The 22,956-nt window shown below is 43.9% G+C and overlaps 2 protein-coding genes across 6 annotated transcripts in view; one reads left to right on the top strand and one right to left on the bottom strand.

The window, feature by feature from the left end:
• Positions 1 to 6,684, top strand: part of PHF19 (PHD finger protein 19) — a 51,989-nt gene extending 45,305 nt beyond the window's left edge. For 2 of the 3 annotated variants that reach the window (XR_012332656.1, XR_012332657.1), the window contains one exon: positions 4,161 to 6,684. The gene's annotated coding sequence lies outside the window, so the exon portion shown is untranslated. Of the gene's footprint in view, positions 1 to 1,617; positions 1,696 to 4,160 lie in introns of those variants that run through there. The other variant, XR_012332655.1, reaches the window with a different exon arrangement.
• LOC109551950 (protein CutA homolog) lies at positions 1,436 to 22,918 on the bottom strand. Of its 3 annotated transcripts, none has more exons than XM_073806507.1 (6): positions 20,611 to 22,918; positions 14,743 to 14,891; positions 9,162 to 9,221; positions 7,478 to 7,523; positions 7,207 to 7,230; positions 1,436 to 3,156 (listed from the first exon to the last, which is right to left on the bottom strand). In XM_073806507.1, exons 2-6 carry the CDS (start codon positions 14,859 to 14,861, stop codon positions 3,139 to 3,141), a joined length of 267 nt encoding a protein of 88 aa, XP_073662608.1. In that variant the 5' UTR covers positions 14,862 to 14,891; positions 20,611 to 22,918; the 3' UTR covers positions 1,436 to 3,138. The 3 variants fall into 3 exon arrangements, with proteins under 3 accessions (XP_073662608.1, XP_019801996.1, XP_073662607.1); XM_019946437.3 differs by having other exon boundaries at positions 7,181 to 7,230; positions 20,611 to 22,912; XM_073806506.1 differs by lacking the exon at positions 9,162 to 9,221 and having other exon boundaries at positions 7,181 to 7,230; positions 20,611 to 22,909.
• Between the last annotated feature and the right edge of the window lie 38 nt (positions 22,919 to 22,956).

Genomic DNA, 22,956 nt, shown 5'->3' with positions numbered 1-22,956 from the left:
ACTACATGTATAAACTTATCTTATTTGCAAGAATAACACAGTTTGCGGCAGACAGGGCTAGACACACACTCTTATGAGGTGCCAACAATCACAGGCAAGACTGACTCGGTGGAAACCATCTTTCTACATGCTCCTGTCCTGGTTCTCTTAGTCTTCAACTCTATGTTAGCATTTCTTGCTCTAGTTTTTTATTTGATGAAGCTGGAGTCCCTCAAACCAGCAACGTCTCTATGCTTTTAAGCTTTAGTGTTCACGGATAAAACTTTAATACTTTTTCACATTTCCTCAACTGACTCTCCTCTCCCAGGGATTCTGGGATCAAAAAACATAAGTTTCCTGAGAAATGCTGGGAAGGAATTCCCGCGTGGAAACCCTGATGAAGGTCCTAGCCCCAGCTCCCACAGCAGCATCTGGGAGGACAATGTGGTGTAGTGGCCAAACCATGTAAGCTGGAGTCACACAGACCCTAACCATTAAACTCCTCTAAATCCGTTCCCTCATCTGCAGAATTGAAGATATTATCACCAACATCCAGATCTGTGGGGAGAAGTAATGCAATATATCAACACCAACTACCACACGTTTTCAGAGCGAATAACTCTTCCTTTAGAGTTGGCTACAGCAGGTTCTCTGGATCTTTGGCCTACAAAGGGATACACCCAACCTCTTTGAAAGAGGCAGTAAGAGCATCAGATTTAGAATCAGAGACTTGGGTTAGGAGCCTAGTTCTGCCATTTACTTTTAAGTGTCTCCTGCTCTCTGACCTCAGGTTTCAACTGCAAAATGAGGATAACACTGACTTGTAAGGATAAAATAATGTTAAGAACCTAGGGCAGTACCTGGCAGAGACAGCTGGTGTCTTGTCCCTGTCTTCTCCTATTGCCTATAGTCAGCTGTGACACTGTCACAAAGGAAGGCCACCAAGAAACAGTTTTCAATGCACAGTCAGCACAGAAAATGAACTAATGAAGGCCAGAGATAGAAAGAAAAACCTCCTTTGGAATTAGTCCCACCTAAAAAAAGTTGAAGGAAAAAAAGTTGGATTTTTGCCAACTCCATAAATTAGGAAGTAATTGTGGACCATAGAGAAAGCTTTAGCTATTCAAATCCTTGAAACATCAATTCAGGAAATTATCTGCCAAACCCAGTGCAAGAGACCAAATGGATTCAAACATATCCCTCACCTCGAGCAGCTCACAGTCTAGAAACAGGAGACTGACTGTGACACACAAGGATAACAGGACATCAAGGCAGGAGAGATTCCTTCCAACCAGGGATGCCAGCCCTTGCCAAGAAGGCTTCTTAAGCACTCATGCAGAAGGGTGATCAGGCAGAGGGGATGGCCTGAACACGGGAGTAACAGCACAGCACACTGGAGCACCCACATGCCAGAGTAGGTGAGGACGGAAAATTGAGTTGAGACAAGGCTCTGAAGGGCCTTGAAATCCAGACCAAGAAATTGACTTTATCGTGAAAGCAATACGGATAGTCCATTTGGGGTCCCCAGTACATTTTCGGTAGGGTTTACTTTACACAAGATTTTCACATGCACCAGAAACATCTGTCATAAAAAAAAAGGACATCACCATTAACATTTTCTTTCTTCTCCTGAGGCAGCCCACCAAACTCCCCACTATCACAAACAGGATCCTCTGGACCTTTGGAAGGGGCTCAGCCTGAAGTCGCTACATGGTCTTCATGGAAGGGTCCTTGCAGATCCTCCCTCATTTTATATCTGGAGGAACTAAGGTCCAAGAAGCACAGAAGGTGTCAGAACCAGAGGCTGGCAACACCCTTCCCACACACCCTTCCCTCTTGAGAAGGAAGACCTAGGATACCACAGATGTCTGTGGACTCCCACCCAAACTGCCCATGGTGTCCCCAGAGCGGAGTCACCTTGTGACAGAGCCATGGAAGCAGCCTAGATCAGGTCTCTCTTCTCACCCCACAGGGATCTTCCCCGTGGAGAAGACACCTGTGGAACAGGTTTAGGAGAGCACCAGACAGAGTGAGCAGCCTTGGCTATCCCGTCTGTAACTCAGCATTGCCACCCACTTTCTGGACCTCATTGCAGTTCAGTTTCCTTTCCTATAAAATGGAGACTGGCTTAGGCCACTGGTTTACAAACTTTTAACAACAGAAACTTAGCTCAATACATAAAAATAATAAAAGCACAATTGCACTGGTTGAAGTATGAGTAGCCCCCAGGATACCTTCTGTGAACCCCTGGGGTTCTGTGGAGCAAGTCTGAAAAACACTTGTCTAGCAGTCCCCCTGGGTTCTTCCTCCTTCAGGATGCTCAGTTTCAATGCTCAAGTGGAGAGGTTAGTATGGTGGGCTCAGAACCCATGTCTCCACTGATCAGGGCACCAGAACCTTCTGATGTCTGCCCCTTCAGGCTAGGAAAGAGTCAAGATCTACTCCCAATCCGTGAGGCTATGTCTAAGCCCTAATACTCCCTAGTGCTACGTGCACTCAGGAAGCCCACTTCCAGTCCCACTTCCTCAGGACTCAGGAATAACAAACACCATCTTTAGCTAGAAGAAATAAAATCCTGCTTGTCCCTGAAATTCCACCATTAGCAATTCATGCTTTTGGATAGAGCACTTCCAGTTCCCCTAGAAGGTGGCATTCGCCCCACACACTTCTGGGTGACAGGTCAACAGGTCCATTCCTCATGAGAGGCAGGAGAGTAATAACATACTAGGCACTCAATATAGGCTCAGTGAACGTAGATGACAAACCTCACCCTCACTGCTGCCTCCCCTTGGTCCCCATACACAGTCACCCTCGCCCTCCCACCCCCAGCCACCTTTACACATGATGCACTCAGAGACAAGATCCACGGGGTTCTTGCTTGGCCTGACTGGCCCAGCGTCCTCTTCCAGCCTCAGAAGCCTTGGGCCTTCACCCTCCACAAGTTACTTAACTCCTCTGTGCTGACAAAAGCATGATATCCAGAGATGCGAGGGGGCAGAGAGAAGCCTCCCCTCCCCCAGAGAACAGCTGACGAAGGTTAGAGTCAGCCAGCAGGAGGCACAAGAAGCCCCCACTCATTCCTCCTCCATGCCCTCCTCCAGCCACTTTAAATAGTGCACATCTCCTTGGTCCATGGGAAGACTGAAGACCTCTGGGATTTCAAAAGGATGCACCAACCTTTGGAAAGAAAGCAGAGCTCTGTGAGTGACCAGGATTAGTCAGCCTATGCAATAAAACCCAACTGGGCAGCCTCACTTGAGGCCCTCTGCAATATGCCTGCAGCCCACTGCTCCAGCCCCACAGCCCACCACTCCTACGCCTGTTACCCATCTGTCACCAAGTGATGAGTTAGGCCAGACGGCTTTAGAGTCTCACAGACATGGGTTCAAATTCTAAGCCTGCCACTTACTAGCTATGTAAGCACGGACAAATCACTTAATTTCCCTAAAGATCCTGCAAAAGAGGGGATAAAAATAGTACCTATGTGACTGGATTGCTGAGGATTACATGAGACAAGGTATATAAGGCACATACCTGGTACACTGGCGCTGTACGCATTCAGTAAATGTTAGCTACTGTTTTTATTACTATCCTTCACTCATCACTGGGCCTTCCGCAAACAACTCCCCCTTCCCCTGTACCTCTGTATTCTCTTCTCCACCTAGAAAGTTCTCCCTGTTCCTGCTGATAAATCAAAAGCCTCTCTGTTCCTCAAGGCTCAACTCAACCACTGACCTTTCCCCAGGGATCTTCCTTGACCATCCAAACCCACAGCAATCTCTCCCTTTTCCCCATTTCTTTCACCTAGTCCTCACCTAGTCCTGGCACAAAATGCCAGTTCTCTTCACTTTCCAAATGGAAAAAACATGAGGCCTTGGGCCCTGGTCCCATCTGTCACACAGGAGTAATGATCCTCTGCTGCTTTTTTGCTGAATTAGGCACTGTAAAGTTCTCATGAGATAGAATGTTTACTAAATCACAACATGTGTATGTATAGGTGCTTAAACATTAGCAGTAAGCTGGGTAATTTTATCTAATGCCTGAGAAAAATGAATTTTCTTATTTCACGGATACCTAGACCAGTGTATGTGTTTTTATAAGCAGACACACAGAATTCAGTGTATGTAGGTCTGAATAGCATTCAGCATAAGACTTTTTTTTTTTTTTTTTTTTTTTTGCAGTACGCAGGCCTCTCACTGTTGTGGCCTCTCCCATCGCGGAGCACAGGCTCCAGACGCGCAGGCTCAGCGGCCATGGCTCACGGGCGCAGCCACTCCGCGGCACATGGGATCCTCCCGGGGCACAAACCCGTATCCCCTGCATCGGCAGGCGGACTCTCAACCACTGTGCCACCAGGGAAGCCCCCAGTATAAGGCATTTTAATAACACTTTAGTAGTAAGAGCTGTCACTGATACAGCAATTCATGCGTATACTTGACATAAGTTCTTTCCAATATGCATAACAACCCAAGGTACTAGTATAGTCCCCATTTTATAGATGGGGCAACTGAGGCACAGAAAGTAATTTGCATGCACTTATGCTACAACCAGCAAGTGGAAGAGGCAGGATTTGACGCTGGAGGTCAAGCTCTGGGGTTCACTGTCTTAACCCTGAAGCTGTCTTTCACCAGTCAGGCTGTAATTTCTCAACAGCACTGGTTCTACCAAAGATACCCTATTTCCACACCTGCGCTAAGGCAGTAACATGAGGGCCTTCTCTACCAATAGATCTGAGACCCAGTATAGCCATATAACCATAGAATCCTGCCTGGTTCCCTAAGATGTGAAAGGAAAGGGTTTTATCATCCAGACAGGTGACTCGCATCCTGGCTGCAAGGAGAGTCAACCTGGGTGCTTTGAAGAACACCATATTTGATCCCCATTCCAGATGAATTAGGTCAGAATCTGAGGTGGAGCCCAAATTGGTAATTTGAGAAAGTCTCCATGTGATTATAATATGTAGCCAACATCAAAAATCACTGGTTTAGACCAGAGAATCTCAAGCTTTTACTGTGCATAGGAATCACCTGGGGATCTTGTTGAACTGTAGTTTGATTCAGTAGGTTTGGGGTGAGTGTGAGATTCTGCATTTATGGCAAGCTTCCAGGTGATGCCAATTATTACAAAACTACACTCTGAATGATAAATAAGGATTTACACCAGTGGTTCTCAAGTGGAGTCCACTGACCCCTCGGGAACTCCAAGACTCTTTCAGGAGGTCCATGAGGCCAAAACTATTTTCATAATAATACTAACTGTTATTTATCTTTTCATTTATGTTGACATTTGCACTGATGGTACAAAAGCAATGATGGGTAAAACTGGTGGCACCTTAGCATGCATCAAGACAACAGCACCAAACTGTACTAGCTCTCACTGTATTCTTCACCACCACAATACTTGCATTTTAAAAAAGTCAAATTCACTTAAGAACATTCTTGATAATGTGGTAAAAATTACTATTTTTATTAAAGTTTGACCCTTGAGTGTGCCTTTTTAATATTCTGTGTGACAGAATGGGAAGCATACATAAAGCACTTCTGCTATATACCTAAGTTCAATGTTGTCTTAAACTTGTCTGACTGAGACACAAGCTAAACTAGACTTTTCCCAAAGAATACCATTTTTACTTTCAAGCCTGAGTAACCATCATTTGTCAGTTTTACAAATTAAGGTTACTCAGGTTTGAGTATTAGGTAGACATTTTATCAAATATGAACAAAGTGGGCCCATCACTCAAACGAAGACAATTTATATCATTTAATGCCAATTTAAAAATTCATGTTTTGGGGGTTGGGGAGGGAAGGACTGGGAGTCTGGGATTAGCAGATGCAAACTATTATATACAGGATGGGTAAACAAGGTCCTACTGAATAGCACAGGGAACTATATTCCCTATCCTTTGATAAACCATAATGGAAAAGAATATGAAAAAGAATATATATATATATATATAAAAATGAGTCACTTTGCTCTACAGCAGAAATTAAACACAATATTGTAAATTAAAAAAAAATCATGTTTTTAAGCAAAAATCAGAAGTTTGGAAAACCTGAATTTATCATCATGAGCTTAAAAGTGTCCCAACACTTAAAGATGCTTTTGACAAGATCCAGCTCTCTTATTAAGCCAGATTTTGCAAAAATGGAAAATGATGCCATTCTTCTCACTTTTTTGTTTTTTGGAAAATATGGTTACTTTCCATAAAAATACATTACTAGCATACCTTGTTTTATTGCACTACGCTTTATTACAGATACTGTGTGTTTTTAGAAATTGAAGGTTTGTGGCAACCCTGCATCAAGCAAGTCTATTGATGCTACATTTGCTCACTTTGTGTCTCTGTCTCACATTTTGCTAATTCTTGCAAAATTTCAAACTTTTTCATGATTATTATTTTTGTTATGGTGATGTCATCAGTGATCTTTGATGTTACTATAATTGTCTTTTGTTTTGTATTTTTAAATTAAGGTATGTACATTGTTTTTTTTAGACATAACGCTATTAACACACTTAATACGCTGCAGTATAGGTTAAACATAACTTTTATATACACTGGGAAACCAAAAAAAAAAAATCATATGATTCACTTTATTGCGGTGGTCTGGAACCAAAGATGTCTGAGGTATGCCTGTATTTATGTTAATATGTAATTGTTCTATTACTGTTAATTTAAATGAACTAAAAATACATATTTTAAAAATTTCTCAGCTTTACTTTTTTTTTTTTTTTTTTTTTTTTTGCGGTATGCGGGCCTCTCACTGCTGTGGCCTCACAGGCTCCGGACGCGCAGGCTCAGCAGCCATGGCTCACGGGCCCAGCCGCTCCACGGCATGTGGGATCTTCGCGGATCGGGGCACAAACCCGTGTCCCCTGCATCGGCAGGCGGACTCTCAACCACTGCGCCACCAGAAAAGCCCCTCAGCTTTAATTTCTAATACAGTAAACTTTGATATAACCCACATAAACAAAGGTCTTTTGGGTCCTTAATAATTTTTAAAAGTGTAAAGGGATCCTGAGACCAAAATTTTGAGAACCGCTGGTTTAAAACTCACTCACTTTACAGATGGAGAGTCTGAGGGACAGGGCCATACCCAGGGTCACATGGGAGGCTGGTGACTAAGCTCTAGGTATCCTACTTCTCAAGCTCATTTCACTTAGTTCCCAGCATGTCCCGGATGGGAAGAGATTGCACTATTACCTGATGTAGCTGGATAGCATACGGACCTTGGAAGTCTTTGTCTTTATTAACTGTAAAAGAAAAAAAAAAAAAATCACTGCTTCAGGGGATCAGCCCCAGCTCTGCAGCTGCTCATTCAACTGGCTGTTTAGGAGACAGATTCCTCCGGGTCCCCAGGCCCTGTTAGTGGCTTACAAATGAACCTAGGGCATCTTATGTGGGGCAAGAACCTCAGTTAATTGATCTTTGCTAATTTTTAATTGGAACTGTGCTCTCATTCTTTCCCTATCAAGGCCGCATCCCCCTATCCTCACTCACCAGCAGGATTTCAGTGGCTTCTTCTATTTCTCCATTCCAATAGTATCTGGAGAAGAGAATAACAACAAAAAAAATTATCATGCTTACAAGATGAGTTCAGTGAAATAAGCCTGGCCCAATTAGGTGACTTACTAAGGGGGAAACTTTAAAATCTTTCCAAGCCCATATAAAAAAGCCTAGAGTTGGCCAAGGCCCTACAGGTCATCTAGTCTAAACATTCTAATGCACGCTTCTAGCACCTGCCTTAACTTTCCTGGAGGTGAGGGGCTCACCATCTCCTGAAAGGTTTTCACATGAGATGGTTTTTCTTATGGTGTGCCAACATTTGCCACCCAATTGTTTTCCCCAACTTCCACATGAAGAACCACCTCAGGACAGCCCTACAGAAACTCCTATATGTTCTCTCCTCTAAACTGGCCATCTCCAGCTTTTTCAATGCTCATCCCATACTCTTGGCTTCCAGGCACCTCCCCATCCTTTGGACTGGTGCTATCTGTATCACTGACTCTCAAAGCTGAGTGCCCACCAATGGGTAAATGAAAAAGCACAGGAAGATTCAGGGAAGAAGTAAGCCTTATAAAATATGGAAACAGGTCCAAAAGTTAAAAACAAAGTCAGTGACAATGTTTAGAAAAGAGTACGAGAACAGCATCATGGGAAGGGAAAGAAATTTGGCCTGAGAATGCCTATGCTAACCCAGGGCAAATCTAAGATGACTTAGGCCACTGGCCTCATCTCACAGAGCTGTGGTAAAAGGATGAATTACAAGGAAGGATGAACACATGAGGGGAAACAGTAGGCTAAAATTCTGTTCTAGCTCCAAAGCAGTAGCTCCCAGGCTGGCTTTATGTGAATCACTTACATAACCTCTTAAAAATTCAGATTCAAGGCCCATCCTCAGGGAGACTGATTGAGTAGATCCAGGAGGGAGCTCAGGAATCCAAAGCATAGCCTGATTTGGGAACCATACCTACAGGTGATGTGAGCCACTGAGGGAATGGCACTGCTGGGCAGGGGAAAGCTTTCATTATATAGCACTTTTCTGTGCTGACCTTTAGAGTAGACGTTATTTCTCTCCCTCCCTCCCTCCCTCCCTCCCTCTTGCTCATCAGGGGAGGAAGGAGATGAGAAACAGGCTGATCAGAGAGATTAAGGCACAAGACAAATCCTGCACAGCCAGTACTGGGATACTGACATATTTTGATGAGGGAAATGGTGCAGACCAGGCTTAAGTAAAGGAGCTGATGAAATGAAAGGCAGACAATACACAGAAACAGCCTGTCGCATATGCTAAACTCTCAAAGTTTTCCAGAGAATCCAAAAGTAATGGAAATTATAATCTTTGATATCCCTAGTTGGCTTACTCAGGGATGGAATGCCCAGTTCGACTTCTTTGCTAAAAGCAAGCTAATTGATTTAAACAAAGAATGTGCACACAAGATTTGCTGTGCCTAAACTGTAGATTTTTTTCTCCCTTCTCTAAACACAGCCTGTTTTTGCTTTTGTTGAATGACATAAACCCACTGGTTGATTTCCTCTGAATAGAAATTGACAGTGAACTATTGATTAATTAAGTGTCTTTGAGTTGTTCTTTGACAATTCCCCATTAGTTCAGTGCTCTTTCCACCAGGCAGGACCTGACCTAGCACTCCCACACCCTTCCACTGGCCACAGCAAAACTCACAGTGAGTATGCCTTAGGCAGGATGTTCACAGAGGCAGTCAGCTTCTTATCCAGTATAGCCCTAAAGCAAAGAGAGAGTGACAGTTACTGGGGCAAGTGTCCAGCAGTTCCTGGGAACTACTCAGGAAACCTAATTCTAAATAGATAACCATTTAGAGTGCCCCTCCCAACTCAAACCAACATGTTTCGTAACTACTGTGCACAGAACCTCTGAAGACAGAGTTGTTTATAAGTCCTTCCCTGGGTGGGGAGAGAAGTAGGGAAGCAGCTATGGGAAGGCAGTTTTAAAGGACAGGCCTAGTCTGCTTGGGGAATGGGAATTTATTAGCAATGGACGGAGAACAAAAAGACCTGGATTCCAATCCAGCCCTGCAGTAGGATGGCTGTGTGACCTTATGCAAGCTCTTTCTTTCATTACAGAAATAAGTATTTGAGCACCTATCCAAGACAGGCACGACCCCCTCACTCAGCCTGACTCCTGCTGTACAATCAGAGGACTGGTTCAGTCGGTGGTTTCCAACTCTTTTCACCACCAAAAACTCCTTTTATTATGTCACCTTCTCCTTTTCTCTCTTGGATATGTACTAGGCTGACAGGGTTTCTGGTCTGTAGATATCATGTGACCACATGGAACTGATATAACTCCAAGGGAAAGCAAAAAAAGGCATCCTATCCTATGTCTGTCTTTGGCAAATACAGGCTCTTTTCACTTTTTATTTTTGTGAAGGTTCCTACCACAATCCTAACAGCACAATTATCATCACCTTTGCAGACCTCTAAAAACTTTCTTTGACAGACCACAGGTTGGAATTCCTGCTCTGATAGTCTGATTCCTGTGCAGAGCCCTGGTGAACACAATAAAAAGTGCCTGAACTAGTACAAGTGTCATAGAAACAAAAGCACCACCAAGTCATCGATGCAAAGAAGTGTCCCCAAGTATCAAACCTCAAGCCCTCGGAATCAGGCAGGCCCTGACAACCCCCTCTCAGGTCTCAGTCAGCCGAGGGGGCCTGGTCTCAGTCTCTGAGGTGTGTGGCCCCTGCCAGATAACCCTAATCTGAGCCCTGCTTACTGATCTCTCCTCTTGACTGCTGCCAAGAGAACTGACCTACTTTCTCTTCCCCTGAGTTCCAGGCTGAACAGTGCTCTATTTAAGGCTCCACTTTAATGTGGTATTACCACCACCCTCATTCCCTTGGAAAGTTCCAGGTGCTAAATAAATCTGACTGTAAGGAGAGGCACACGGCACAAATTTGTTTAAGCAACGTCTGCAAGTCTCACTCACTCAATCAAATGATCTGCTGAGAAATTACACTTCACTGGTTCTGAAGGTGGCACGCAAACAGAGGGAGTGAGTTAAACCTCTAGAAAAAAATAATCCATTGCCTCACGGGCCTCCAATCTCTTTGGTAGTGTCAACTCCTGAGTAATCACAGCAACCTGTCCTTGGGTAAAAGACTGTAAAGTTATGGAGGGCTGTGTTATTCAAAAAGCTCCTGTGGCCAAACAAACAAATAAAAAACAAACACACACACTAAAGCCCAGCAGTGAGTCACAGACGGAAAGCTCAAGCCCTCATGCTCATGTGAGTAAAGCAGAAGACAGAGCTTCTGGGGTCTCTAGAAACTGCAAAGTTCACAGACTAGAGGCTCACAGACCAGATACATGGTTTGGCTCTCACGGCATTTAAAAAAATCTTGATTTTGCTACCAATATTTACTATCAGGGTATTTCACGTTAAAAAAAATACACATTACCTAGCTTCTCACCAAAAAATGAATCTTATAACATTTTGGACCTGTAGTCCTACAAGGTCAGATTTAGCTAGAGCTGAGCAGGGGCTACTCCCTCTAGGCATGACATATGCTTCTCCGGTCAGTTTCCACTGTTCTCCCTCTCAACACCTGGGACGAGTAAGGGTTGCTAACTACAGTCATTCTTCAGCGCGACACCCCAGCCCACTTCACTCATTTAAGTTGCCTGCTTGTGATATCTTTGTCTGTGACCCTGGCCTAATCCAATTCCCTCTCCCTACGTATGAAATCAAAGCCCAGAGAAGGAAGACTTGTCTAAGGTCATATGTGGTGTTCGCAGCAAAAAGGAAACTAGAATCCAGGTCTCCTGGTTCAACATTCAGGTTTTCACCCTAGCCCCAATAAGAGATTTTTCCAGTTTAGAATGTACCTGTCAATGAAGAGCTCTAAGAACACGGCCAGGAACCAGAATGGAACTGAACCAGAACTGAGAGGCAGCAGACTGAACGCTAAAGAGCATTAAAGAAGAAAGAGCACTAAACTGGAGCTGAAAGACCTGGTCCCAGCACTAGTTCCGCAGGCAGAGCTGGGGTTCCTGCCGGCTAACACTTGTGGGGCCCTCCCCACCATGTACCCACTTACTCTCCTTCTACAAATCCTGGAAGCGAACCTATTTGCCTCTCTTCTACCCAAATCATTAACGAAAAATACTGAACAGAACAGCTGAGGGGAGAGATCCACTGCCACATCACTCAGGACTCCAATTGAGACTTCCAGTTCAGCTGGTGGGCTGCACACACACTGCAACCTCCCTTTTACACCCCACACCAGAAACAACAAAACATTTCTTCACCGTGCCAGAGCACAGTAAGAACGCTTTATGCACTAGCAACTAGGAGGAGGCCCTAAAGAAAAAAGGCAGCCCTGAGACATGCATGGGAGCATGTAGGGGGACTTCCTAACTTAAGAGCCTTTGAATCTTTTAAACATTGGCAGTGATCTGGTTTTCTTGGCCTCCAGCAACCTGGAGAATTTTGAAGAATATAAAATTATAATTTTTTCACTAACATAGCCATAGTTTGAATCATATAAGTTGACCATCCTAAAAATTCTTCTTGAGGTGATAAATTATTCTTAGAAACTGATTTTAACTGTTGAATCCTAGATTGTAAAAGTATTTCAAGAACCTTCTTAGTAAGTTTTGCCTACATCTGCTATGTAAATATGTATGCCTATTATTTTATTTCCTTTATTCCTTATTACATTTATACTGTTCCTTTGTAAATAAATGTGCCTTTTTGAACTTGGGGCAGGAGGTGGGGGAGAGAAAATGAAAGCAACAGTTTGAAATCTAGATGTAATGGGAATCAGAGCAGGCAAGAACTTGGAGGCAACCATCAAGGTAAATAGTTGGAATGCCACAGCAGGAGCAGGTAGACCCCCTAAATCTCCCATGGCCCAGGCAACAGTAATGGGATGTTTGATACAGGCAGAGCAGTGAGCATGGGAATTTTGGACAAAAGGCAAAACACTGTCCTAGTGGCCGGCGACAGCCAAGGACAAAAGGGAGAGTGCATGCCCAGAAGACCAGTTACTTGGGTACCCCAGCCAGTAGAATGTCCACATGCCCCACACGCACACTGCAGAGTACCACCTAAGGTCAATTCCTCCATTTGTTTCTACACTTCCCCATAAGCATAGCTAAGAAGATGAGAGAGGCTACAATTAAGAATTACAAAGTATTTGAGGAAAGTCAACACCATGAGAGACTAAAATTCAACAACAAAAAAGAATTTACATGAGAAGGATAATTGAAACCAAGATTTAAAAATAAGTACAATTATGTATACTTGAAAATTGCTAAGAGAGTAGATCTTAAAGAGTTCTTATCACACAAAAAAGTAACTGAGATGATGGATGTTTAACTAACCTTATTGTCGTAATCATTTTGTAATATATACACATATAAAATCATCATGTTGTATACCTTAAACTTACACAATGTTATATGTCAATTATATCTCAATAAAGCTGGAAGAAAATTAAGCATAAAATAAGTATAATTACTATCCACAGAAAGATAAAGCAAGATTATTGCATTTATAAAACAAGATCAGACAATTACAAAACAAGAGCAGTTGGTTATTAAAAACAATCTGAAATCTTGAAAAGGAAACCTATAAAATTCAGTCTAAAGAAAACTATAAAAGTTCAGTCACAGAAAACAAATTCAACATCTATAAGGAGTTCCAGGAAAGCGTGATGCAGATAGAGAGAGTAGAGAGGCTATATTTAACAAAGTAATACTTGAACATTAAGACAAAGAGAAATTCCTAAAAACTAGGAGAAAAACCAGAGAGAAAAAGCATTACCTATGAAGCAATGAGACCCCATTCCTGACCTCTCATGAGCAACCTTGGATGCAAAGACAGAGACCCCTCTCCAAGCTGATACTGATCCATTTACCTCAACTGGCCTCTCAACTACTGTATTTAGAATCCAGGCCTTAGAATCCTTCTCCTCCTGATACCCAACACCTCACAGATGTCAGCTGAAGTTGTTCCCTCACAGGACCCAGAGTGGCTAATCCAGGGGTCCAGAGAGTTCAGCACAGATCCTGGGTATACCAGAAGCACAGGAGGGATTTCAATTCCTAGCTGCTAAATACAATACTAGGTCATATTTCTGGAGTAATCACATGTTCTTTTAGACAAGAGCTATTCTCCAAAAGTAATGTAAATAAGGAAAAAATAGACATTCTGGTTAGGGGCAGGAAAGATGGAATCAAATGCAAAGTTAACCTGTGACCATTAGTTTGGAGGCTATGTGCCCCCAAAGACCGAATTCAACACATAAAACACTATAACTTAAGCTATCATCAAACCTCAAGAATGCTGAGTTGTAGAGCAAGAAGAAAGGGAGCCAGGAGCCAAATCCAGTACCCCTCAGCCCCACTAACCCGCTTCAAAGCTGCAGCTATAAAGGAGTGAAGGGCAGGGGAGCTTCCCTAGCAGTCCAGTGGTTAGGACTCGGCGCTTTTACTGCCGTGGCCCTGGGTTCTATCCCTGTTCAGGGAACTAAGATACCGCAAGCCTCAAGGCGCAGCCAAAAAAAGAAAAATAAATTTAAAAAGAAGAGAAGTGAAGGGTGGAAATTCAGATACAACAAACATTTTTTGAGCATCTACTACATCTGAGTTACTGGAATAAGGACTGTACATATATCATATAATCCTCTCAACAACCCTGTGAGGTAGGTGGCATTATCCTATTCTATAATTCAGAAAACTAATGCTTAGAGAAGGGAAGCAACTTGCCCGAGGTCACACAGCAAGTGGCAGAGCCAAGATTCAAATTGTTCTGATTACAAGTCCAGTGCTCTTTCCACCACAGCACAGCTGCTTTTAGAAATCTGCCATATACTTGGAATTGGTCTCCTCCTCCTCTTGCCATGGTGGGTACCTCTGGGACTGAGCAAAGACTATCTCCAAAAAGACAGCTGGGTCAGGAATTAGGACTCTTAAATTCTCAACTTGCAGAGTTCCACTGTTCTCTTATCTTAACACCTTGCGCAAGCCAGCTATCTCTCTGGGTCTCATATCACTTTTACGCCCCCATGCACCACTCAGCATTTTCAGGCCCAGCAGCAGGATCCATCCAAGTGTCATTCAGCCATGCTTCTCATATCACCCCAAGCAGACAGCTGTGTAGTTCATCACTGGACAGATGGGGTTGTCAAAAGCAAGAGAAGTACCCCAAAGTGGCCCCTCTGGAGCATCCTGGTAGCTCCCAAGCCTCCTGGGGCAGCACCTAAGCCCCTTCACCATACCTGGCAATATCTCTGGCAATCTGCTCGTTGGGACAGTTGACAAAAACGATGGAGTAAGTGCCGGAGACATAGCTGCCAGTGACAACTGAAAGGAGCTGCTGGCTAAGGGTCCTGAGCATGGGGTATGTCAGGAAAGAAGCAGTCAGGATCTACACAGTGGGAAAAGAGAAGCACAGATCAGCAGTGACATGGCCAACTCACTATTTGCCAGCTCAAGCAGACTGGAACCAAAGCTGAGCACCATATTTTCATCCCTATTTCCCAACCACAAAATAATTCCTGGGATCTGTATTGAGTTTTAGTGCTTAAAGTTTTCATGTCTAGATTATTTGCCTCTGCATTTTACAAATGGTAAAAAAAAAAAAAAGGAAAAAAAACAGAGGCTCAAAAATCAAGAAACTTGCTCAAAATCACACAGCTTTGGGAATTCCCAGGCGGTCCAGTGGTTAGGACTGAGCACTTTCACTGCCGGGTTCAATCCCTGGTAGGGGAACTAAGATCCCACAAGCCATGCAGTGTGGCCAAAAAAAAAAAAAAAAATCACACAGCTTTTAACTGAAGCCAAGATTAGGAGTCGAGTCTGGATAACTTGAAATCCGTTCCTACTGCACAAAACTGCTACTGGAGGTAATGCCAATTGGCATACACTGAACTGCTATCATCCTATGGAGATTATTATGAATGACAAGTTCTTACACCTGCCGATGTTTTAGGGAGTTAATTTCACCTTCGTTCAATTGTGTATGTGCCAGGTGCTACAGGGAGTCTAGTGGAAAAGGAAGGCTAATTCTAAAGCAATGTGACCTGTACTACTGTGACAGACAACTGGAGGGTCCAGGAGGAAGGCTCTACCTGTTGGAGACAGGAAAAGGCTTTGAAAAGAAGGTACTATCTAAGTTGGAACTGAAATAATAAGCAGAATTACAAAAGAGGGAGATACGATAATATGTACAAACTCAAGAGGTACGTAGGGACAGATAAGCTATCTAGTCTGCATGGGTCTTAGTCTGTGGATAAGAGATTGGGAGGAGAATGAGACTGGCTAGAACTATAAGGGGTCAGGCTAAGGAATGTAGGGTTCATACTCAAGTGATAAGGTGCTTTTGCAGGTTTTAAAGCAGAAGAGTAATAATATGATCAAGCTGAAGGAGGATGGGGAGTGACCAGAAGGCAGTCCATTCAAAAGGCCATTACAATGTTCCAGGAAAAAGACATTAAGATCTTGAGCTAAGAAAACGGCAGTGACACCGTGAGAGGAAAAGACAGGCAAGATATACTTTTTCTTGCTTTTTTAATGACAAACTTTTAAAATAAGAGGAAATGAAAAGAACTGGAGGACATCTTCTATTCCAGGGTTCTTTGCTGGGGGAATACAAAGGAGTCATTAATAGGGATAGAGGCAACTTGCAAGGAGCCCCACTGTGACTCAGGCAAGACTGAACAAGAGCGTGCTTCTGCCTCCCAGCCCGGGGCTCACATCTCGCTCAAATAAACCTCTGTCCTCCCACTCCTACGTTATTGCCCGGCCCTGCCTGGCTCCTACTTCTTGGCAGGGCCTGAGTAGCGTTTTTATGTCTTTAGCTTCAGTCTGACTAGAAGCCTGTCTGGGGTGGGTTTCTCATTCCCTCCCACTACCTCCACCAACACCTCCAATCCAACACACTAGGCCTCTGAACTAAACCAGTGACCACACAAGAAAAAAAGAACCAGGCTTTTCAATGAAGCTTTTGGTGACAACTCAATTAGATTATATAGGAAAAAAATAAAGGCACTAAAGAGCAGGATTTAAATCCTAGCGCCAGTACTGCTGCCTGTGGTCTTCAACAAGTTACTTCCTTTGCCTTCTATAAATGTTATCTAGAAACTGGAGATTATGACATCTGTGCTGCCTGCCTCAGAGCTGCCATGGGTTCAAACAAGATAGGAAAAACAATATATAATCACTAATCCAATAAAGGAAGGGACTGTGGTTTACTCATCACTGTGTCCCCAGGACAGTTCACGGCACACAGCAGGTTCTCAAGAAATAACTTGTAGACTGGTGAATTAGTACACCAGCAAGATGTTGATATTGAGACAAAATAGCCTTCTGAAGTAAGTAGGGCTTTTGGGTCACCCACAGCGCTTTTGGCAGAGAATCGGACAAACTAAAAAACTGTAAGGGGTCAACTACATGACTCTAAGGTGGCTTCCTGTACAGACTCTGAACAAAAGGAGTAATGGTCTGTCCCGCAACCAAAAAAACCATTCCTAAGGAAGATCTAGGGCATTTCGGCCAGCAGTTATCAGTGTAACACTGAGCTAACAGGATTAACTATAAACTCACCTAAAATGTATTGAAACTCTTGTATGAACTCATAGTCAAAAAATACTAAGAGGTACTTTGGGCCCTCAGGTATTATCTAAGATAACCCTTCATTTAACAGATAATGTTACTGAGGCAGAACATACAGAAATTCTGTGACAGAAGCAAGACTTAAATCCAAGACTCCTGCCTCCTTTTCTGGGCTCTCTGAACTGCAAGGAGCACGACTAGGAATTCATACAGTGGGCTTATTTCAGCTTCACTTAATCCAGTGCCTCGCAACTTGGGGCAATTTTTCCCCCCAGGGGACATCTGGCAACATCTAGGGACAATTTTGATTGTCATGATTGGGGAGGAGATGCCACTGGCATCTAGTGGGTAGAGGTCAGGACTGCTGCTAAACATCCTTCTATTGTACCATCAATCACACTGAAATACAGACAGTTGTTTACATACGTCTCCCTCATTGGACATGAGCTCTTTGGCCTCATACATTTCTGTATCCCCAGCACTTTATAACCCACTGACAAGGAGTATGGGCTTGAGAAATGTTTGTGGACCATATCAACAAAGAATCAGAAGCATGTAAAGGTCGGTTTAGAACCACAAGTGGACTACAGTGTATTAGAAAGTGATATTATATGAATGCAAAATACACACATCACCATATTCCCTAATAGAAACATTATAACGGGAAAAGATTTACTGTAAGTTTATAGCATTTTCATATTTATGTCTTTACTATATACCTTTTCTAATTTTACATTCGTTTAAAATATTTTATGTACCCTTTCAATTATTTCATTTTTTTTTCGTCCTGCAGTATTTGCCTAGCCTTTAAGAGATTATGGTTGACTTTACTATCTGTGTGAAGGCAGAAGGGGCCTCAGAAACCACCCAGTGGTTCTAAATTTGTAATCCATCTAGTTTTAAGGAATCTGTGAATACTCTGAAATTGACATTGTGTTTATACACTTTCCTTGGGTGCAAATCCAGACTTGCACTCACACACATAGACACACACACACAAAAAATCAAGAAATGTCCCCAAAATGTTGAGCCACTGATTTGTGCCAGTTAATTAAGGGCCAGAGAGGGGAAGAAATCACCAAAAAGTGAGCAGCAGAGCTGGGCTAGACCCCTAGGCTTGTGGCCCTCCCACACAGCTCTCCCTTCCACCACCCCCGCACCCCACCCCACTCAGCCCCCGCCCACTGCGACCACCAGCACCACTGTAGGGACTCTGTGGCCACTGCCAACCTTAACATTTTAACATACTTCAGAGATGAGAAAACAAAGCCCCCAGAAAAATGAGATGGTAACTCCACTGGAAAGAGGGAAAGAACCTATCATGTGACCCTTACATGACAACTCACCAGCAGACACCCCTCACCACCCCAAGGACCCTGGCAGTGAAACACAGCCCAGTCACTCCTCCTCACAAGGCAGGGCATAAAGAGGTGCCGGTAATCTTCACATTCACACCACAATCTCCAAGACACAGGGTGATGCCTCCAAGGATTCTACCGCCCACCCACTACCTGCCCGCCCCCAGCTCAAAACCCCAGGAAGAGTAAAAGAGAAATGCACGTTCTTCCCTCGGTCCCCAGGTTGGAGGTTTAGAGGTGAGAGGGTTCATAGCATTGTAGTGTGGAACACTCACCAAAAGGCATAAAAGGACAGAGGGCCGCGGGTAGCCTGGCCAAGGGCACCGTAAGCCCAGCCTGTCCATGGCGTCGCTGGTAATTTAGCAGCACAGCCTATTGGAACTGTGGCCTGAGGCCGAGTTGCTGGCTGACTGGCGGGCACGAAGGGCCTGAACTGCCTCTCCCCTTACCACCTGCTGCCTGCCCCACTGCCCAGCCAGGTCCCAGCCAGGCTGGCCGGAAGGAGATAGTGGAGGGGGCGGGGAAAGAGGGAGTAATTTTTCACTGGGCAACTCTCCTTCTGGAAACATACAACCCAAGCACCATATGCAAACCTCCAACCCCTGCAAAAGTAAAAATACTAATTTTCCCTTCCCATTCTAACATACACATACAAAAAAACCCATAAAATCCCCAGAGATGTACAGATTAAAAGACCTAAGTTTCTTAGATATATAAAATCGTCAGCCCAAACACAAATACACATACACAAAACTCTTCCACTTTGCAGGGGTCCCCAACGCCCGGGATCTAATGCCTGATGATCTGAGGTGGAGCTGATGTAATAATAATAGAAATAAAGTGCACGATAAATGGAATGCGCTTTAATCATCCCGAAACCATTACCCCCCCACCCCCACCCCAGTCCCTGGAAAAACTGTCTTCCACGAAAACGGTCCCTGGTGCCAAAAAAGTTGGGGACCGCTGTAGAGGACCATCCCACCAAATAAACCCAAATAAATGAAGCACACACGTGGCTGCCTTCCCTTCCCCGTCCCCCACACATCACTCTCTCCTCCTAGGACCTCCCTTCTAATCCTCTCTGGCTTAGAGCACACACTCTGGCTCCTCATTGCTCTCCCCGGTGAACTCATTTGTCTTTCCAGGCCAGCTGCTCTGTGCAGTCTTTCCCAAGGTTAATCCCCACAGTCCTCTCTTTCCCCTAAGGCACTTTGTCCACACTTCCGTTGCAGCATTTAACATCAACTATTAAACAAATCTTTAAAAGCAGCAAGCTAAGGACTGACTGTTGCCCTTTGGGGATGCAGAGTCCACTGTTGTCAGGGTTTCCAATTTTTTAATCCAGCTTTTTAATGTGAAATATCTTAATTTTTAAATGACAACACTTCAGGGGAAGAAATTGAATACACAAGGCCATAAGTAAATTTTAAGCCAAGGAAACTATTCTATAGTTTGACTGTGGTAGTGGTTACACAAACAGTAAAAAATTCAACAAACTATACACTTAAATTGGTGAATTGTGTTGTATGTAAATAGTACCTTAAACAAAGGAGGGGGAATGCGGAAAACCAATTCAAAATTGTTTTAAACTGGGCAGACGAAACAAAACACACCTGTTAGCTAAATTGGCCTCCAGGCTGCCAGTTCACAGCCTCTGTGTTTATTTTAATTACCTGTTTACCTGTCTGTCTCATTCCTTGGGACTATAAATTCTTAAAGGCCTGATACACTTCCTGGCAAAGTGTCTAACAAAGTCAGCTGTAGCCTTAGTCCTATCATTTACATCAATAGCTATGTGGCCTCAGGCAAATAACTTAACCTCTCTGAGCTTTTTGGGGGTTTTTTGGTAAAGGAAGGGCTAATACCTCCTTCATAGGTTTAAAGTGAGGATTAACAGAGAAGATTAATATAAGAGTGCTTTATAAAATGTAAGACCATGTCAGCGTTTCATGAGCAAGTAGTCTCATGTCAACTACCAAACAAGGTTAACTCAGAAAATCTCCATTTGTGATTGAAAAACTTAGCGTGTGTGAAAAAAACAGGGTTAGAGAAAATGAGGCTGAGTGATCCTAAAAAAAAACGCTTTATATTCAAAGTCCACTAAAATAAATCAAGGCTATGATCTTTTAAACCTATTACATTAATAAGAAAGGCCACTGTTAATGACCATTTTACCTTAGATCCTGAGATGATGTCCCAGAGTTTAGCACAGGATCCCACAGAGATTATGCTCAATAAATGTTTGTTGATTTGGTGATTATAAGGATGGTCGTGATGAAGGCGATGCTGGGGCAGCAGGGGAAGGATGGCAAGAGATGAACTGTTATTTGGAAGAAACCGCTTCTGGATTCTCTTGTTACTTCAACTCAGGCACTTCTACTCTCTTCAGATTCAATTCCAAGGTTAGATTCCAAAAGTCCAATTCTGCATTTATGGCCTTGGCAGACTCTTCAGATCTAGTAAGAGCCTCCGTGCCACTGCCTGAGATTATAAGCTCTTCTTCTGGAGGCTTCTTACCCTCTTTCTCTCCTCCTCCTTACTGGATTCAGATATGGATGCAGAATCCTCTTCAGAGTCAGATTCTGTACCCATCTCTTTCACCCACACTACTTCCTCTTTATTGTTTGTGTCTTCCTTCTCTTTCTTCATCTCCTTTGCTTTATTTTGAAGGTTCTTTTGGGCCTCTTTACAGGTATACAACACTTTACTGAAATCTTTAAAGGCCAAACTTCAATCCAGTAAAGATCAATTGCAGCTTCAATGAGGTCTGACACCTGGTGTAAGACAGAATTGTTTCCTTAAGTTCAACTTTATCTCTGGTTCCAGAGATTTGCCTTCTTCCTCATCTACAGATATAGACTCTCTGTTATTGCCAAAGCTTGAAACTTAAGTAGCTTATTAATTTCACTTTCATCAATATCGATGAATTTAAAGCCCATCCATTTTCAGACTCTATGATTTTTTTCAACTTCTTCATTAGCTCTAGGGAAACATGCATAATCATTCACAACATCATCCCAAAGGTTCCACCAAGCTTTATTGAGAGGCTGGTTTTTATATCATCCATCACCTCTTTTATTGCTACCAAAGCATCATTAAAGTTGTACTGTTGCCATGTTTCTTTCAAAGTGAGGCAAGGGTTTTTTTCAAGAAGTCGGCAAAGTAGTCCAACATATGCTTGGTGTATTACCTCCTGAATGCTTCAATTATACCCTGATCCAAGGGCTTAAGATAGCTACTGCCCTCCAGATGAAGAAACACAATATCATCATTGGGATGAGCAAAGAATGGAGTCTGGGTGACTGAGACCTCTGTCCGAAAACAGTAACACTCTGAAGGCAAGATTTTTTTCTGTTAAATAACTCCAGGTTCAATGAATAAAACAATTACGAAGCCAATCCAAAATGGGGGCAGCTGTTAATGATACTGTTAGTGATCGCCGGAAAATAGGAAGGCGTTTTATATTTTTTTCCATAAAACAGGTGCTGCTTCATAAAGCAGCCATGGTTTTGTCACCTGCGGCACTGGCACAAAAATTGAAAGAAATCTGGTCCTTAGCTTCCTCTAAGCTTTCCAGAATTTTGTCTTTTTCCCCAAAAGTACGCGAAGGCAAGCACTTCCAAAACAGGCTCATCTGCTTGGCGGTGAAGACCTGTTGAGGTACAAAGCCACTAACTCTGATCAGTTTCTGGAGTTGCTTGGAATACGTGGGTGCCGACTGGGTATTTAACGGTTCTTCCTCCCCTATCAACCTCAAATTCAGCAGCCTATAGCGATTTCTAAACTTCTCCAACCATCCCTTGCTCGCATGAAACTTCTCTGGGTTGCCCTTGCCAGTGGTTTCCACCAGTTGCATGTAAACCCGTTTGGCCTGGCTGCAGATGGCCTTCAGCGTCACAGGCTGCCCCCTCCTCCTTTGGTCTAATCCTAGACCCCAAAAATTAATTCGTCTCCATCTTCTCGATGTTTACGTCCTGAGGAATGCACAGCACCTAGGAGCAGACGGGCGAAACACTCTCCATGCTGGTCCTGACCGCCTCCTCGTTTTGCTTAAGGGTGCGCAAACCCTTCTTCCAGTTTCTCGAGAACTTTCATCTCGTCTTCCAGACACATGACCCTCCGCCTCCTCTTAATACGTGTCTGGCCCGGGAGCAGGATGCCCACCGCCTCCGCCCCGCCCCGGGCGGCCTAAGCCCCTGCCCATGCCGCAGCGGCGTCCACCAGAGCCGCTGCTGAGCCTGGTTTTAGAGCCAGGGGGCCGCCCCCAAGGCCGTTCAACCTTTGGCTGGTCCTCATTCTCACCACACCGCTTGCCAGGCATTTACCCAGCCTTCGCTCTCAGTGAGACAGAAGCAAACCAACCGGAGAGTCGGACGGCAGGACCAACTGAGCACCGTCCAACACAACGCCACGACGCTACCGCCTAACCACCAGCGACTCTAGTCAGCCCCGCTCTCGCGAGGCTTGGCAGCCCCCGAGCGCGCGCTGCCCGGCAACTCCGCAACTCTATTGGTGCAGCCC

This window comes from Tursiops truncatus, chromosome 6 (genome assembly GCF_011762595.2).
Source record: "Tursiops truncatus isolate mTurTru1 chromosome 6, mTurTru1.mat.Y, whole genome shotgun sequence".
Classification (NCBI taxonomy): domain Eukaryota; kingdom Metazoa; phylum Chordata; class Mammalia; order Artiodactyla; family Delphinidae; genus Tursiops; species Tursiops truncatus.
Note: the sequence above shows the minus strand (reverse complement) of the source record. Positions and strands in the feature narration are given on the sequence as shown.